Below are 17500 nucleotides of genomic sequence, written 5' to 3'. Positions count from 1 at the left end.
TCATATCCTCTGTGTTGTATATCCTCTGTGTTGTGTATCATATCCTCCGTGTTGTATATCCTCCGTGTTGTATATCATATCCTCCGTGTTGTATATCCTCCGTGTTGTGTATCATATCCTCCGTGTTGTATATCATATCCCCGTGTTGTATATCATATCCTCCGTGTTGTATATCATATCCTCCGTGTTGTGTATCATATCCTCCGTGTTGTGTATCATATCCTCTGTGTTGTATATCCTCCGTGTTGTATATCATATCCTCCGTGTTGTGTATCATATCCTCTGTGTTGTATATCATATCCTCCGTGTTGTGTATCATATCCTCCGTGTTGTATATCATATCCTCCGTGTTGTGTATCATATCCTCCGTGTTGTATATCATATCCTCCGTGTTGTATATCATATCCTCCGTGTTGTATATCATATCCTCCGTGTTGTATATCATATCCTCCGTGTTGTATATCCTCCGTGTTGTATATCCTCCATGTTGTATATCCTCCGTGTTGTGTATCATATCCTCTGTGTTGTATATCATATCCTCCGTGTTGTGTATCATATCCTCCGTGTTGTATATCCTCCGTGTTGTATATCATATCCTCCGTGTTGTGTATCATATCCTCTGTGTTGTATATCCTCCGTGTTGTATATCATATCCCCGTGTTGTATATCATATCCTCCGTGTTGTATCATATCCTCCGTGTTGTATATCATATCCTCCGTGTTGTATATCATATCTTCCGTGTTGTATCATATCCTCCGTGTTGTATATCATATCCTCTGTGTTGTATATCATATCCTCCGTGTTGTATATCATATCTTCCGTGTTGTATCATATCTTCCGTGTTGTATCATATCCTCCGTGTTGTATATCATATCCTCCGTGTTGTATATAATATCCTCCGTGTTGTATCATATCCTCCGTGTTGTATCATATCCTACGTGTTGTATCATATCCTACGTGTTGTATCATATCCTACGTGTTGTATCATATCCTACGTGTTGTATCATATCCTACGTGTTGTATCATATCCTACGTGTTGTATCATATCCTCCGTGTTGTATATCATATCCTCTGTGTTGTATATCCTCCGTGTTGTGTATCATATCCTCTGTGTTGTATATCATGTAGAGATCTAATGCGTCTGCCAAATGACTTAAATGTAAATGTAATGTTCCCCTGTACCTTTATATCAAGGTATAATGTGGAGGCCTAATGTTCCCCTGTACCTTAAGATCAAGCTATAATGTGGAGGCCTAATGTTCCCCTGTACCTTTATATCAAGGTATAATGTAGAGATCTAATGTTCCCCTGTACCTTAAGATCAAGGTATAATGTAGAGGCCTAACTCTTACATAGACAACTCACTGTATTATAATACCACTGCATAATTTTCATATGTGATATATAAACTATTCACAGCAGCTTTCCTTGATATTACCACAGCACTGTCCAGAATGAACGGTGGGCGGGTGTGGGATGGTCACCCAATACCGCATCCAGATCTGAATCAACTGGACACTGGGTTCTTCCGTTCCCATCCAGATCTGAATCAACTGGACACCGGGTTCTTCCGTTCCCATCCAGATCTGAATCAACTGGACACCGGGTTCTTCCGTTCCCATCCAGATCTGAATCAACTGGACACCGGATTCTTCCGTTCCCATCCAGATCTGAATCAACTGGACACCGGATTCTTCCGTTCCCATCCAGATCTGAATCAACTGGTACGCCGGGTTCTTCCGTTCCCATCCAGATCTGAATCAACTGGTACACCGGGTTCTTCCGTTCCCATCCAGATCTGAATCAACTGGACACCGGGTTCTTCCGTTCCCATCCAGATTTGAATCAACTGGACACCGGGTTCTTCCGTTCCCATCCAGATCTGAATCAACTGGACACCGGGTTCTTCCGTTCCCATCCAGATCTGAATCAACTGGACACTGGGTTCTTCCGTTCCCATCCAGATCTGAATCAACTGGACACTGGGTTCTTCCGTTCCCATCCAGATCTGAATCAACTGGACACCGGGTTCTTCCGTTCCCATCCAGATCTGAATCAACTGGACACTGGGTTCTTCCGTTCCCATCCAGATCTGAATCAACTGGTACGCCGGGTTCTTCCGTTCCCATCCAGATCTGAATCAACTGGACACCGGGTTCTTCCGTTCCCATCCAGATCTGAATCAACTGGACACTGGGTTCTTCCGTTCCCATCCAGATCTGAATCAACTGGACACCGGGTTCTTCCGTTCCCATCCAGATCTGAATCAACTGGACACCGGGTTCTTCCGTTCCCATCCAGATCTGAATCAACTGGACACTGGGTTCTTCCGTTCCCATCCAGATCTGGGTTCGTCCGGTCTTTAATGAAAACCAAGATCTTATTTCTGTATGAATTGTAGCGGTATCGTTGTCCATAATTGTGGTGCTTTCAAGACAACTGGGAACTGGAAAAAAACAAGGTCAAATAATGACGTCAGTGATCTTCAGGTCGGCAAGTCAGAGCTCTAGAAAGATGGTCGAGTTTCCAACTTGGAATTCCGAGTTGGTTGACCGTTCGAAACAATTTTTTCCCCAGTTGAAGCTCCAAGTTGTCTTGAACGCTCTGACGTCGGAAGCCGGAGATATCCAAGTTCCCGAATTCCGAGTTCCCAGTTTGTTTTGAATGCGGCATTACTACCTCAACTGGCCGGTGTGATTTATTTGAGAGGACCAAATGTATACGCCTTCGTCGTCGGGATACGTCGACACTCCAAGTCCGTATCCGTACTAGATGCATCTTTGAATACCTCTGGAAGTGGTCAGGAAGAGCTAATCACAATCAGAATGTGGACAAGATCAGGACAACAGACGCATGTTAGAACCAAGTATAAACAGGGCTAAAGGTGGATAATAAGACCTATGTGAGTTAAGCTACAAAGGTTATAATATAAAATATCCCTTATGCTGCGTTGATACAATATAATAAATATACATCTCAGAAAGGATAAATACATTAAATGTAATTTTGGTTAAATGTTTGTGTTATTTGCTTTCCCTTTAACATATTGGCAGGAGGCAGAGAGAGAAGTATTGCTACTAACTAGTAACTGGTAAAGTCACGACTCATGTTGCTAACTAGTAACTGGTACAGTCACAACTCATGTTGCTAACTAGTAACTGGTAAAGTCACGACTCATGTTTTGCTAACTAGTAACTGGTATTCCTTGTCACCTCACATTTGATCCCAATGCTACTGCTGAACTTGACCGCCCCCTAGGGGCACATGGCAGCATGGACACGTTCAGGTTCAGAACGGGTAGAAACAGATGTGCTGTGGTTTGATGACGTCATAGGTGTCGTTCCTGCTTCTCGTGAGGGTCAATACCAGTATTGTTACTGATTATGAGAGTGTGGTCAGTGCTAAGGGTTTCATGGGTGTCACGGGACATAACTAAGCCTTTACATACATCATCTCTCTCTTAATTTCTCTCTCATCTTCTTTCTTTCCATCTCTGCTCCCTTTAAACGCCTTAATTTGTCTCTCCTTCTCCCCCCCCCCCTCCCCCATGTCTCTCCTCCACCCCAATGTGCTTCTACACCTGCATTGCTTGGCTGTTTGGGGTTTTAGGCTGGGTTTCTGTACAGCACTTTGTGACATCGGCTGATGTAAAGAAGGGCTTTATAAATAAATGTGATTGATTGATTGATGTCCAATCTTTAGTACTAGTAGGCGGGGCTCCTGTCCCAGTGGGCGTGGCAGGGCCGTGGTCCTAGTTCTGCTGCACCAGGCGTCGGTAGTGTGGCATGATGGCGCTCTCAGGCAGGTACAGAGCCATCTCCAGGGCAACAAGGATAGTGAACTCAAACGGGATCAACTCCCTCCGACTGACACGGAACCGCTCCTCCAGTTTCTGCAGCAGAAGAGTTTAGAAGAGAGAGAAGAGAGAGAAGAGAGAGAAGAGAGATAGGAGAGAGAAGAGAGAGAAGAGAGAGAAGAGAGAGAAGAGAGAGAAGAGAGAGAAGAGAGAGGAGAAAGAGAGGAGAAAGAGAGGAGAAAGAGGAGAGAGAAGAGAGAGAAGAGAGAGAAGAGAGAGAAGAGAGAGAAGAGAGAGAAGAGAGATAGGAGAGATAGTAGAGAGAGGAGAGAGAGGAGAGAGAAGAGACGAGAGATAGGAGAGATAGGAGAGAGAAATTTTTGATTTGCCATTAGATCAGTCAATTCAATTCAAGGGGCTTTATGGGGGGGGATACATGTTAACATTGCCAAAGCAAGTGAAGTCGACAATTAACAAAAGTGAAATAAACATCAGATCAGTTTCCACACACCACAGGAAAATCTGATGTTAAGCAATATAAATTGTCATATAATGTCCCTACGAACTGCTGCTTTGTGTAAGAAGAACATGAGGGCTATGGGGGTCAGAGAGCCATGGGGGTCAGAGGGCCATGGGGGTCAGAGGGGCCATGAGGGTCAGAGGGGTCATGGGGGTCAGAGGGGCCACGAGGGTCAGAGGGGTCAGAGGGCCATGGGGGTCAGAGGGGTCATGAGGGTCAGAGGGGCCATGAGGTCAGAGGGGTCATGAGGGTCAGAGGGGCCATGGGGGTCAGAGGGGCCATGGGGGTCAGAGGGGCCATGAGGTCAGAGGGGCCATGGGGGTCAGAGGGGCCATGAGGTCAGAGGGGCCATGGGGGTCAGTGGGGCCATGAGGTCCGGGGGGCCATGGGGGTCAGAGGGGCCATGAGGTCAGAGGGGCCATGAGGTCAGAGGGGCCATGAGGTCAGAGGGGCCATGAGGTCAGAGGGGCCATGAGGGTCAGAGGGGCCATGAGGTCAGAGGGGCCATGAGGTCAGAGGGGCCATGAGGTCAGAGGGGCCATGAGGTCAGAGGGGCCATGAGGTCAGAGGGGCCATGAGGTCAGAGGGGCCATGAGGTCAGAGGGGTCATGGGGGTCAGAGAGGGGAACAGCCTCAGGTAACAAAATGAAACCCTAAACAACAAACCCTAAACAACAAACCCTAAACAACAAACCCTAAACAACAAACCCTAAACAACAGAGCAACATGACTTTTCTCAAATGGAAAATGTTTCCCAGAATGCCTGTTCTTGGGATTAGAAAACACTCTGACAGGAGGTTGGTAGTTGAGTCCAGGAGCTTAACGTCCAACAACAAGCTCTCATAAAGAAAAACACAGTAAAACAGCCCACATATCCACATAAAGAGATATTGTAATAATATACATGTACATCTATGAGCTGAGTGACGTCCTGCTTCTTGAGGTCGCTGCTGATCTTAGCAGCGAGGAGCACGCAGGCGGCAGACACCAACTTCCTGTTGCGCTTGTTGAGTCGTCCCTGGAGGACCAGCTTCTCAAAGTAAACAAACGCCATCGCCACGGTGACCGGCTGCAGTCCGCAGTCGTCACCCACCGTACGTATCTCCCTTTTCAGACTGGAGGAGAGGGAGAGAGAGAGAGAGAGAGAGAGAAAGAAGAGAAAGAGAAAGAAGAGAGACAGAGAGACAGAGAGAGAAAGAAGAGAGAGAGAAAGAAGAGAGAGAGAGACAGAGAGAGAGAGAAGAGAGAGACAGAGAGAGAGACAGAGAGAGAGAGAGAGAGAGAGAGAGAGAGAGAGAGAGAGAGAGAGAGAGAGAGAGAAAGAAGAGAGAGAGAGGGAGAAAGAAGAGAGAGAGAGAGAGAGAGAGAGAGAGAGAGAGAGAGAGAGAAAGAAGAGAGAGAGAGAAGAGACAGAGAGAGAGAGAGAGAGAGAGAGAGAGAGAGAGAGAGAGAGAGAGAGAAAGAAGAGAGAGAGAGAAGAGACAGAGAGAGAGAGAGAGAGAGAGAGAGAGAGAGAGAGAGAGAGAGAGAGACAGAGAGATATTGATTTAACATGAGTCCACAGAGTTGACGACTGTTGCTATTTTGATGAATAAACACGTTGTGGGTGTTTCCAGGCTTGGCCCCTCACTGGCCAATCAGAACGTGCTCCATGGCGAAATATGTGGATACTTCACGTTTTGTATTTAGTTGTGTTTTTAGTTGTGTATTTAGTTGTGGTTTTAGTTGTGTTTTTAGTTGTGTTATATGTGTTGCCTCGGAAACAACTCCAATTCCAATGTTAGAAAATATGTTAACTTGTTCTTAGTAATGTTATTGGCTTCAATAGTATTCACACTCGTACAGGGGCTAGGACTACTGTAAAATGCATTATGGCTGAGCATGGACATACCAGACATTGTCAATAAGAAAAATGTAAATGAATTATTGATAAGGTCTAAAAAAAATAGAATTTGAAACGACTCAAACTATAGAGTTTTTTTTTTTTTACACACATCCTGTTCACAGTAGCAGGACAAAGATCCTATATGAACAGAGAGAGAACGTCCTCTCCCCGTTCTACTGCTCCCCAATAGGCCTGTGGTTTATCAACATAATTGGAAACATTTTACAGATCAGACTGCATTCACACATCTCCAGAAGATTTGAGAAAGTCACGGACGTCCGTTGTAACCATAAAACCAGGAAGTTGTTTTGGTTGTAATAAAATTGAAACGACAAAACAATCTCTTTTTATTACATTTTTGATCAACAACAACAATAAATACATGTTAAAAGCGGGATACAACTGAATGTGTCTGGATCAGAGAGGGGCAAAGGGAGCTGCCTTAATCGACATCCTCGGCGCCCCGGGGAACAGTGGGTTAACTGCCTTGTTCAGGGGAACAGTGGGTTAACTGTCTTGCTCAGGGGAACAGTGGGTTAACTGTCTTGTTCAGGGGAACAGTGGGTTAACTGCCTTGTTCAGGGGAACAGTGGGTTAACTGCCTTGTTCAGGGGAACAGTGGGTTAACTGCCTTGTTCAGGGGAACAGTGGGTTAACTGTCTTGCTCAGGGGAACAGTGGGTTAACTGCCTTGCTCAGGGGAACAGTGGGTTAACTGCCTTGCTCAGGCCTAAGGGAGGGGCTAAGGGAGGGCTAAGGGAGGGCTTATAGTAGGCCTAAGGGAGGGGCTAAGGGAGGGCTAAGGGAGGGCTTATAGTAGGCCTAAGGGAGGGGCTAAGGGAGGGCTAAGGGAGGGCTTATAGTAGGCCTAAGGGACGGGCTAAGGGAGGGCTAAGGGAGGGCTTATAGTAGGCCTAAGGGAGGGCTTATAGTAGGCCTAAGGGAGGGCTAAGGGAGGGCTTATAGTAGGCCTAACCCTAAGGGAGGGTTAAGGGAGGGTTAAGGGAGGGTTAAGGGAGGTGCTAAGGGAGGTGCTAAGGGAGGGCTTATAGTAGGCCTAAGGGAGGAGCTAAAGGAGGGCTAAGGGAGGGGCTAACCTTCCTTATAGAAGGGTTAAGGGAGGGCTACGGAAGGGCTTATAGTAGGCCTAAGGGAGGGTTAAGGGAGGGGCTAAGGGAGGGGCTAAGGGAGGGCTAAGGAAGGGCTTATAGTAGGACTAAGGGAGGGGCTAAGGGAGGGGCTAAGGGAGGGCTAAGGAAGGGCTTATAGTAGGACTAAGGGAGGGGCTAAGGGAGGGCTTATAGTAGGCCTAAGGGAGGGTTAAGGGAGGGGCTAAGGGAGGGCTAAGGAAGGGCTTATAGTAGGACTAAGGGAGGGGCTAAGGAAGGGCTTATAGTAGGCCTAAGGGAGGGGTTATAGTAGGCCTAAGGGAGGGCTAAGGGAGGGCTTATAGTAGGCCTAAGGGAGGGCTAAGGAAGGGCTTATAGTAGGCCTAAGGGAGGGGTTATAGTAGGCCTAAGGGAGGGCTAAGGGAGGGCTAAGGAAGGGTTTATAGTAGGCCTAAGGGAGGCCTAAGGGAGGGCTAAGGGAGGGCTTATAGTAGGCCTAAGGGAGGGCTAAGATAGGGCTAAGGGAGGGCTTATAGTAGGCCTAAGGGAGGGGCTAAGGGAGGGCTAAGGGAGGGCTTATAGTAGGCCTAAGGGAGGGGCTAAGGGAGGGCTAAGGGAGGGCTTATAGTAGGCCTAAGGGAGGGGCTAAGGGAGGGCTAAGGGAGGGCTTATAGTAGGCCTAAGGGAGGGCTTATAGTAGCCCTAAGGGAGGGCTTATAGTAGGCCTAAGGGAGGGCTTATAGTAGGCCTAAGGGAGGGCTAAGGGAGGGCTTATAGTAGGCCTAAGGGAGGGCTTATAGTAGTCCTAAGGGAGGGCTTATAGTAGGCCTAAGGGAGGGCTAAGGGAGGGCTTATAGTAGGCCTAAGGGAGGGCTAAGGGAGGGCTTATAGTAGGCCTAAGGGAGGGCTAAGGGAGGGGTTATAGTAGGCCTAAGGGAGGGCTAAGGGAGGGCTAAGGAAGGGCTTATAGTAGGCCTAAGGGAGGGCTAAGGGAGGGCTTATAGTAGGCCTAAGGGAGGGCTAAGGGAGGGCTTATAGTAGGCGTAAGGGAGGGCTAAGGGAGGGGTTATAGTAGGCCTAAGGGAGGGCTAAGGGAGGGCTTATAGTAGGCCTAAGGGAGTGTTATAGTAGGCCTAAGGGAGGGCTAAGGGAGGGCTTATAGTAGGCCTAAGGGAGGGGTTATAGTAGGCCTAAGGGAGGGCTAAGGGAGGGCTTATAGTAGGCCTAAGGGAGGGGTTATAGTAGGCCTAAGGGAGGGCTAATGGAGGGCTAAGGAAGGGCTTATAGTAGGCCTAAGGGAGGGCTAAGGGAGGGGTTATAGTAGGCCTAAGGGAGGGCTAAGGGAGGGGTTATAGTAGGCCTAAGGGAGGGCTAAGGGAGGGGTTATAGTAGGCCTAAGGGAGGGCTAAGGGAGGGGTTATAGTAGGCCTAAGGGAGGGCTAAGGAAGGGCTTATAGTAGGCCTAAGGGAGGGCTAAGGGAGGGCTTATAGTAGGCCTAAGGGAGGGCTAAGGGAGGGGTTATAGTAGGCCTAAGGGAGGGCTAAGGGAGGGCTAAGGGAGGGCTTATAGTAGGCCTAAGGGAGGGCTAAGGAAGGGCTTATAGTAAAACTAAGGGAGGGCTAAGGAAGGGCTTATAGTAGGCCTAAGGGAGGGCTAAGGGAGGGGTTATAGTAGGCCTAAGGGAGGGCTAAGGGAGGGGTTATAGTAGGCCTAAGGGAGGGCTAAGGGAGGCCTAATGGAGGGCTAAGGGAGGGGTTATAGTAGGCCTAAGGGAGGGCTAAGGGAGGCCTAAGGGAGGGCTAAGGGGGGGGTTATAGTAGGCCTAAGGGAGGGCTTATAGTAGGCATAAGGGAGGGCTAAGGAAGGGCTTATAGTAGGCCTAAGGGAGGCCTAAGGGAGGGCTAAGGGAGGGCTTATAGTAGGCCTAAGGGAGGGCTAAGATAGGGCTAAGGGAGGGCTTATAGTAGGCCTAAGGGAGGGGCTAAGGGAGGGCTAAGGGAGGGCTTATAGTAGGCCTAAGGGAGGGGCTAAGGGAGGGCTAAGGGAGGGCTTATAGTAGGCCTAAGGGAGGGGCTAAGGGAGGGCTAAGGGAGGGCTTATAGTAGGCCTAAGGGAGGGCTTATAGTAGCCCTAAGGGAGGGCTTATAGTAGGCCTAAGGGAGGGCTTATAGTAGGCCTAAGGGAGGGCTTATAGTAGGCCTAAGGGAGGGCTAAGGGAGGGCTTATAGTAGGCCTAAGGGAGGGCTTATAGTAGGCCTAAGGGAGGGCTTATAGTAGGCCTAAGGGAGGGCTAAGGGAGGGCTTATAGTAGGCCTAAGGGAGGGCTAAGGGAGGGCTTATAGTAGGCCTAAGGGAGGGCTAAGGGAGGGGTTATAGTAGGCCTAAGGGAGGGCTTATAGTAGGCCTAAGGGAGGGCTAAGGGAGGGGTTATAGTAGGCCTAAGGGAGGGCTAAGGGAGGGCTAAGGAAGGGCTTATAGTAGGCCTAAGGGAGGGCTAAGGGAGGGCTTATAGTAGGCCTAAGGGAGGGCTAAGGGAGGGCTTATAGTAGGCGTAAGGGAGGGCTAAGGGAGGGGTTATAGTAGGCCTAAGGGAGGGCTAAGGGAGGGCTTATAGTAGGCCTAAGGGAGTGTTATAGTAGGCCTAAGGGAGGGCTAAGGGAGGGCTTATAGTAGGCCTAAGGGAGGGGTTATAGTAGGCCTAAGGGAGGGCTAAGGGAGGGCTTATAGTAGGCCTAAGGGAGGGGTTATAGTAGGCCTAAGGGAGGGCTAATGGAGGGCTAAGGAAGGGCTTATAGTAGGCCTAAGGGAGGGCTAAGGAAGGGCTTATAGTAGGCCTAAGGGAGGGCTAAGGGAGGGGTTATAGTAGGCCTAAGGGAGGGCTAAGGGAGGGGTTATAGTAGGCCTAAGGGAGGGCTAAGGGAGGGGTTATAGTAGGCCTAAGGGAGGGCTAAGGGAGGGGTTATAGTAGGCCTAAGGGAGGGCTAAGGAAGGGCTTATAGTAGGCCTAAGGGAGGGCTAAGGGAGGGCTTATAGTAGGCCTAAGGGAGGGCTAAGGGAGGGGTTATAGTAGGCCTAAGGGAGGGCTAAGGGAGGGCTTATAGTAGGCCTAAGGGAGGGCTAAGGAAGGGCTTATAGTAAAACTAAGGGAGGGCTAAGGAAGGGCTTATAGTAGGCCTAAGGGAGGGCTAAGGGAGGGCTTATAGTAGGCCTAAGGGAGGGCTAAGGGAGGGCTTATAGTAGGCCTAAGGGAGGGCTAAGGGAGGCCTAATGGAGGGCTAAGGGAGGGGTTATAGTAGGCCTAAGGGAGGGCTAAGGGAGGCCTAAGGGAGGGCTAGGGGGGGGGGTTATAGTAGGCCTAAGGGAGGGCTAAGGGGGGGGTTATAGTAGGCCTAAGGGAGGGGTTATAGTAGGCCTAAGGGAGGGCTAAGGGAGGGGTTATAGTAGGCATAAGGGAGGGCTTATAGTAGGCCTAAGGGAGGGCTAAGGGAGGGGTTATAGTAGGCCTAAGGGAGGGCTAAGGGGGGTTATAGTAGGCCTAAGGGAGGGCTTATAGTAGGCCTAAGGGAGGGGTTATAGTAGGCCTAAGGGAGGGGTTATAGTAGGCCTAAGGGAGTGTTATAGTAGGCCTAAGGGAGGGCTAAGGGAGGGGTTATAGTAGGCCTAAGGGAGTGTTATAGTAGGCCTAAGGGAGGGCTAAGGGAGGGGTTATAGTAGGCCTAAGGGAGGGCTAAGGGGGGGTTATAGTAGGCCTAAGGGAGGGCTTATAGTAGGCCTAAGGGAGGGGTTATAGTAGGCCTAAGGGAGGGGTTATAGTAGGCCTAAGGGAGTGTTATAGTAGGCCTAAGGGAGGGCTAAGGGAGGGGTTATAGTAGGCCTAAGGGAGTGTTATAGTAGGCCTAAGGGAGGGCTAAGGGAGGGGTTATAGTAGGCCTAAGGGAGTGTTATAGTAGGCCTAAGGGAGGGCTAAGGGAGGGGTTATAGTAGGCCTAAGGGAGGGCTAAGGGAGGGGTTATAGTAGGCATAAGGGAGGGCTTATAGTAGGCATAAGGAAGGGCTTATAGTAGGCATAAGGGAGGGCTTATAGTAGGCATAAGGGAGGGCTTATAGTAGGCCTAAGGAAGGGCTTATAGTAGGCATAAGGGAGGGCTTATAGTAGGCATAAGGGAGGGCTTATAGTAGGCCTAAGGGAGGGCTAAGGGAGGGCTTATAGTAGGCCTAAGGGAGGGCTTATAGTAGGCATAAGGAAGGGCTTATAGTAGGCATAAGGGAGGGCTTATAGTAGGCATAAGGGAGGGCTTATAGTAGGCCTAAGGGAGGGCTAAGGGAGGGCTTATAGTAGGCCTAAGGGAGGGCTTATAGTAGGCCTAAGGGAGGGCTAAGGGAGGGCTAAGGAAGGGCTTATAGTAGGCATAAGGGAGGGCTTATAGTAGGCATAAGGAAGGGCTTATAGTAGGCCTAAGGGAGGGCTAAGGGAGGGCTTATAGTAGGCCTAAGGGAGGGCTTATAGTAGGCATAAGGGAGGGCTTATAGTAGGCATAAGGGAGGGCTTATAGTAGGCCTAAGGGAGGGCTAAGGGAGGGCTTATAGTAGGCCTAAGGGAGGGCTTATAGTAGGCCTAAGGGAGGGCTAAGGGAGGGGTTATAGTAGGCCTAAGGGAGGGCTAAGGGAGGGGTTATAGTAGGCATAAGGGAGGGCTTATAGTAGGCCTAAGGGAGGGCTAAGGGAGGGGTTATAGTAGGCCTAAGGGAGGGCTAAGGGGGGGTTATAGTAGGCCTAAGGGAGGGCTTATAGTAGGCCTAAGGGAGGGGTTATAGTAGGCCTAAGGGAGGGGTTATATTAGGCCTAAGGGAGGGCTAAGGGGGGGTTATAGTAGGCCTAAGGGAGGGCTTATAGTAGGCCTAAGGGAGGGCTTATAGTAGGCCTAAGGGAGGGCTTATAGTAGGCCTAAGGGAGGGGTTATATTAGGCCTAAGGGAGGGCTAAGGGGGGGTTATAGTAGGCCTAAGGGAGGGCTAAGGGGGGCTTATAGTAGGCATAAGGGAGGGCTAAGGAAGGGCTTATAGTAAAACTAAGGGAGGGCTAAGGGAGGGGTTATAGTAGGCCTAAGGGAGGGCTTTGAACATATGAAACATAAAAAACAAGCCTTTTAATTTATTTATTACAGATTTGTTTAATTAATTTTTTTACCTTTATTTTACTAGGCAAGTCAGTTAAGAACAAATTCTTATTTTCAATGACGGCCTAGGAACAGTGGGTTAACTGCCTGTTCAGGGGCAGAACGACAGATTTGTACCTTGTCAGCTCGGGGATTTGAACTTGCAAGGGAGGGAGAGAGGGGGGAAGAGAGAGGGTGAGGGAGAGAGGGGGAAGAGAGAGGGTGAGGGGGAAGAGAGAGGGTGAGGGGGAAGAGAGAGGGTGAGGGGGAAGAGAGAGGGTGAGGGAGAGAGGGAGAGGGGGAAGAGAGAGGGTGAGGGGCGAAGAGAGAGGGTGAGGGGGGAAGAGAGAGGGTGAGGGAGAGAGGGAGAGGGGGGAAGAGAGAGGGTGAGGGGGGAAGGGAGAGGGTGAGGGAGAGAGGGGGGAAGAGAGAGGGTGAGGGAGAGAGGGGGGAAGAGAGAGGGTGAGGGAGAGAGGGGGGAGGGAGGGGGTGTTGGGAAAAGAGAAAGACAAAACATTTATGGAAATGACCGTACCCCCACACACACACAGACACACCAGTAGTATACCTCCTGATCTTGCTGAGTGTCAGCTTGACTTGAGGAAACTTCTCTTTAAACGTCTCGTTCATGTCCTTCTTCAGATCAGACGGCTTCACGTACTCTATCACTGTCGTCTAGAGAGGGGAGAGAGATAGGGAGGAGAGAGAGAGAAGAGAGGGAGGGGAGAGAGAGAGGGGGGGAGGAGAGAGAGAGGGAGGGGAGAGATAGATGGAGGGGGAGAGAGAGAGGGAGGAGAGAGAGGGGGGGGGGAGGAGAGAGGGAGGGGGAGAGAGAGACGGAGGGGGAGAGAGAGAGGGAGGGGGAGGGAGAGAGAGAGAGAAGAAGAGAGGGAGGGGAGAGAGAGACGGAGGGGGAGGAGAGAGAGAGAGAAGAAGAGAGGGAGGGAGGGGGAGGAGAGAGAGAGAAGAAGAGAGGGAGGGAGGGGGAGGAGAGAGAGAGAGAAGAAGAGAGGGAGGGAGGGGGAGGAGAGAGAGAGAGAAGAAGAGAGGGAGGGAGGGAGAGGGAGAGAGAGAGAGAAGAAGAGAGGGAGGGAGGGGAGAGAGAGACGGAGGGGGAGGAGAGAGAGAGAGAAGAAGAGAGGGAGGGAGGGGGAGGAGAGAGAGAGAAGAAGAGAGGGAGGGAGGGGGAGGGAGAGAGAGAGAGAAGAAGAGAGGGAGGGAGGGGGAGGGAGAGAGAGAGAGAAGAAGAGGGAGGGAGGGGGGGGAGGAGAGAGAGAGAGAAGAAGAGAGGGAGGGGGAGAGAGAGACGGAGGGGGAGAGAGAGAGGGAGGGGGGGAGAGAGAGAAAAGAAGAGAGGGAGGGAGAGGGAGAGAGAGAGGGAGGGGGAGAGAGAGAGGGAGGGGAGGAGAGGGAGGGGGAGGGGGAGAGAGAGAGAGAGAAGAAGAGAGAGAGAGGAGGGAGGGGGAGAGAGAGAGGGAGGGGGAGAGAGAGAGGGAGGGGGAGGAGAGAGAGAGAGAGAGAAGAAGAGAGGGAGGGAGGGGGGAGAGAGAGAGGGAGGGGGGAGAGAGAGGGACAGAGAGAAGAAGAGAGAGGGGGAGAGAGAGAGGAAGGGTGAGAGAGAGGGAGGGAGGGGGAGGAGAGAGAGGGAGGGGGAGGAGAGAGAGGGAGGGGGAGGAGAGAGGGAGAGAGAGAAGAAGAGAGAGAGAGGGAGAACTATTCATTCATTTCTCTATAACGCTTTAAAATGTGTCCCAAAAAAAGAAAGTACATAATGGTATCGAATAACAATGGTAGCTTTGCATGAATGGACTGCTGCACACTGTGTATATTAGTCAAATATACCTTTACATTATTTATGGTTATAAATATTGATTCACAGTAGACAGTCTGCTAGAGGCCATTCCATACAGTCTGGGAAGTTTACTCCTCTACAACGCACCTGTCGACAGAGACAAGGCCAAGACAGCTGTCTAGTGATTAGAAACCTTTCTAGTGATTAGAACACTGTCTAGCGATTAGAACCCTGTCTAGTGATTAGAACCCTGTCTAGTGATTAGAACCCTGTCTAGCGATTAGAACCCTGTCTAGCGATTAGAACCCTGTCTAGCGATTAGAACACTGTGTCGTGATTAGAACCCTGTCTAGTGATTAGAACCCTGTCTAGTGATTAGAACCCTGTCTAGTGATTAGAACACTGTGTAGCGATTAGAACCCTGTCTAGTGATTAGAACCCTGTCTAGTGATTAGAACCCTGTTTAGTGATTAGAACCCTGTCTAGTGATTAGAACCCTGTGTAGCGATTAGAACACTGTGTAGCGATTAGAACACTGTCTAGTGATTAGAACACTGTCTAATCACTAGAACCCTGTCTAGTGATTAGAACCCCGTCTAGTGATTAGAACCCCGTCTAGTGATTAGAACCCCGTCTAGTGATTAGAACCCCGTCTAGTGATTAGAACACTGTCCAGTGATTAGAACCCTGTCTAGTGATTAGAACACTGTTCTTGTGATTAGAACCCCGTCTAGTGATTAGAAACCCGTCTAGTGATTAGAAACCCGTCTAGGGATTAGAACACTGTCTAGTGATTAGAACCCCGTCTAGTGATTAGAAACCCGTCTAGTGATTAGAAACCCGTCTAGTGATTAGAACCCCGTCTAGTGATTAGAACCCCGTCTAGTGATTAGAACCCCGTCTAGTGATTAGAACCCCGTCTAGTGATTAGAACCCTGTGTAGCGATTAGAACCCTGTCTAGTGATTAGAACCCTGTCTAATCACTAGAACCCCGTCTAGTGATTAGAACCCTGTCTAGTGATTAGAACCCTGTCTAGTGATTAGAACCCTGTTTAGTGATTAGAACCCTGTCTAGTGATTAGAACCCTGTGTAGCGATTAGAACCCTGTGTAGCGATTAGAACACTGTCTAGTGATTAGAACACTGTCTAGTGATTAGAACCCCGTCTAGTGATTAGAACCCCGTCTAGTGATTAGAACCACGTCTAGTGATTAGAACCACGTCTAGTGATTAGAACCCCGTCTAGTGATTAGAACACTGTCCAGTGATTAGAACCCTGTCTAGTGATTAGAACACTGTTCTTGTGATTAGAACCCCGTCTAGTGATTAGAAACCCGTCTAGTGATTAGAAACCCGTCTAGGGATTAGAACACTGTCTAGTGATTAGAACCCCGTCTAGTGATTAGAAACCCGTCTAGTGATTAGAAACCCGTCTAGTGATTAGAACCCCGTCTAGTGATTAGAACCCCGTCTAGTGATTAGAACCCCGTCTAGTGATTAGAACCCCGTCTAGTGATTAGAACCCTGTCTAGTGATTAGAACCCTGTGTAGCGATTAGAACCCTGTCTAGTGATTAGAACCCTGTCTAATCACTAGAACCCCGTCTAGTGATTAGAACCCTGTCTAGTGATTAGAACCCTGTGTAGCGATTAGAACCCTGTCTAGTGATTAGAACACTGTCTAATCACTAGAACCCTGTCTAGTGATTAGAACCCCGTCTAGTGATTAGAACCCCGTCTAGTGATTAGAACACTGTCTAATCACTAGAACCCTGTCTAGTGATTAGAACCCTGTCTAGTGATTAGAACACTGTCTAGTGATTAGAACCCTGTCTAGTGATTAGAACCCTGTCTAGCGATTAGAACACTGTGTCGTGATTAGAACCCTGTCTAGTGATTAGAACCCTGTCTAGTGATTAGAACCCTGTCTAGTGATTAGAACACTGTGTAGCGATTAGAACCCTGTCTAGTGATTAGAACCCTGTTTAGTGATTAGAACCCTGTCTAGTGATTAGAACCCTGTGTAGCGATTAGAACACTGTCTAGTGATTAGAACACTGTCTAGTGATTAGAACCCTGTGTAGCGATTAGAACCCTGTCTAGTGATTAGAACCCTGTCTAATCACTAGAACCCCGTCTAGTGATTAGAACCCTGTCTAGTGATTAGAACACTGTCTAGCGATTAGAACCCTGTCTAGTGATTAGAACCCTGTCTAGTGATTAGAACCCTGTCTAGTGATTAGAACCCCGTGTAGCGATTAGAACCCCGTCTAGTGATTAGAACCCCATCTAGTGATTAGAACACTGTCTAGTGATTAGAACCCCGTCTAGTGATTAGAACCCCGTCTAGTGATTAGAACCCCGTCTAGTGATTAGAACCCCGTCTAGTGATTAGAACCCCGTCTAGTGATTAGAACCCCGTCTAGTGATTAGAACCCCGTCTAGTGATTAGAACACTGTTTAGTGATTAGAACCCTGTCTAGTGATTAGAACCCCGTCTAGTGATTAGAACCCTGTCTAGTGATTAGAACACTGTCTAGTGATTAGAACCCTGTCTAGTGATTAGAACCCTGTCTAGTGATTAGAACTCCGTCTAGTGATTAGAACCCTGTCTAGTGATTAGAACACTGTCTAGTGATTAGAACCCTGTCTAGTGATTAGAACCCTGTCTAGTGATTAGAACTCCGTCTAGTGATTAGAACCCTGTCTAGTGATTAGAACACTGTCTAGTGATTAGAACCCTGTCTAGTGATTAGAACCCTGTCTAGTGATTAGAACTCCGTCTAGTGATTAGAACTCCGTCTAGTGATTAGAACCCTGTCTAGTGATTAGAACCCTGTCTAGTGATTAGAACCCTGTCTAGTGATTAGAACCCTGTCCAGCTGCTCTGGAGAATAACAGTGTAGAGATCCAAGCGAACCACCCTGTCCAGCAGGGCTGCAGGTTAAATGTTGAAAGTAGTTCCCACAGGTCAATGAGCAGTTGACTGAGGAGTTTCCCCCATGATGTGACTATAAACCTAAACCCTTTTTCAGGACCCTGTCTTTCAAAGAGAATTCGTAAAAATCCAAATAACTTCACAGATCTTCATTGTAAAGGGTTTAAACACTGTTTCCCATGCTTGTTCAATGAACCATGAACAATTAACGAACATGCACCTGTGGAATGGTTGTTAAGACACTAACAGCTTACAGACGGTAGGCATTTAAGGTCACAGTTAGGTAAACTTAGGACACTAAAGAG

At 48.9% G+C, this 17500-nt stretch overlaps 1 protein-coding gene across 1 annotated transcript in view; it reads right to left on the bottom strand.

Annotated features, from left to right (window-relative positions):
- Positions 1 to 3551: 3551 nt before the first annotated feature.
- The window catches only part of cables2b (Cdk5 and Abl enzyme substrate 2b), a 72114-nt gene continuing 58165 nt past the window's right edge, over positions 3552 to 17500 (bottom strand). Inside the window, exons 7-9 of the mRNA XM_064956202.1 lie at positions 13034 to 13140; positions 5228 to 5432; positions 3552 to 3893 (exon numbers count right to left, since the gene is read on the bottom strand). Of these exons, the coding sequence (XP_064812274.1) occupies positions 3753 to 3893; positions 5228 to 5432; positions 13034 to 13140 (453 nt within the window). The 3' untranslated portion in view covers positions 3552 to 3752. The remainder of the gene's footprint in view (positions 3894 to 5227; positions 5433 to 13033; positions 13141 to 17500) is intronic.

This window comes from Oncorhynchus masou, chromosome 33, assembly GCF_036934945.1.
Source record: "Oncorhynchus masou masou isolate Uvic2021 chromosome 33, UVic_Omas_1.1, whole genome shotgun sequence".
Lineage (NCBI taxonomy): Eukaryota > Metazoa > Chordata > Actinopteri > Salmoniformes > Salmonidae > Oncorhynchus > Oncorhynchus masou.
The sequence above is the reverse complement of the archived record's forward strand: the minus strand, read 5'-3'. Positions and strand labels throughout refer to the sequence as shown.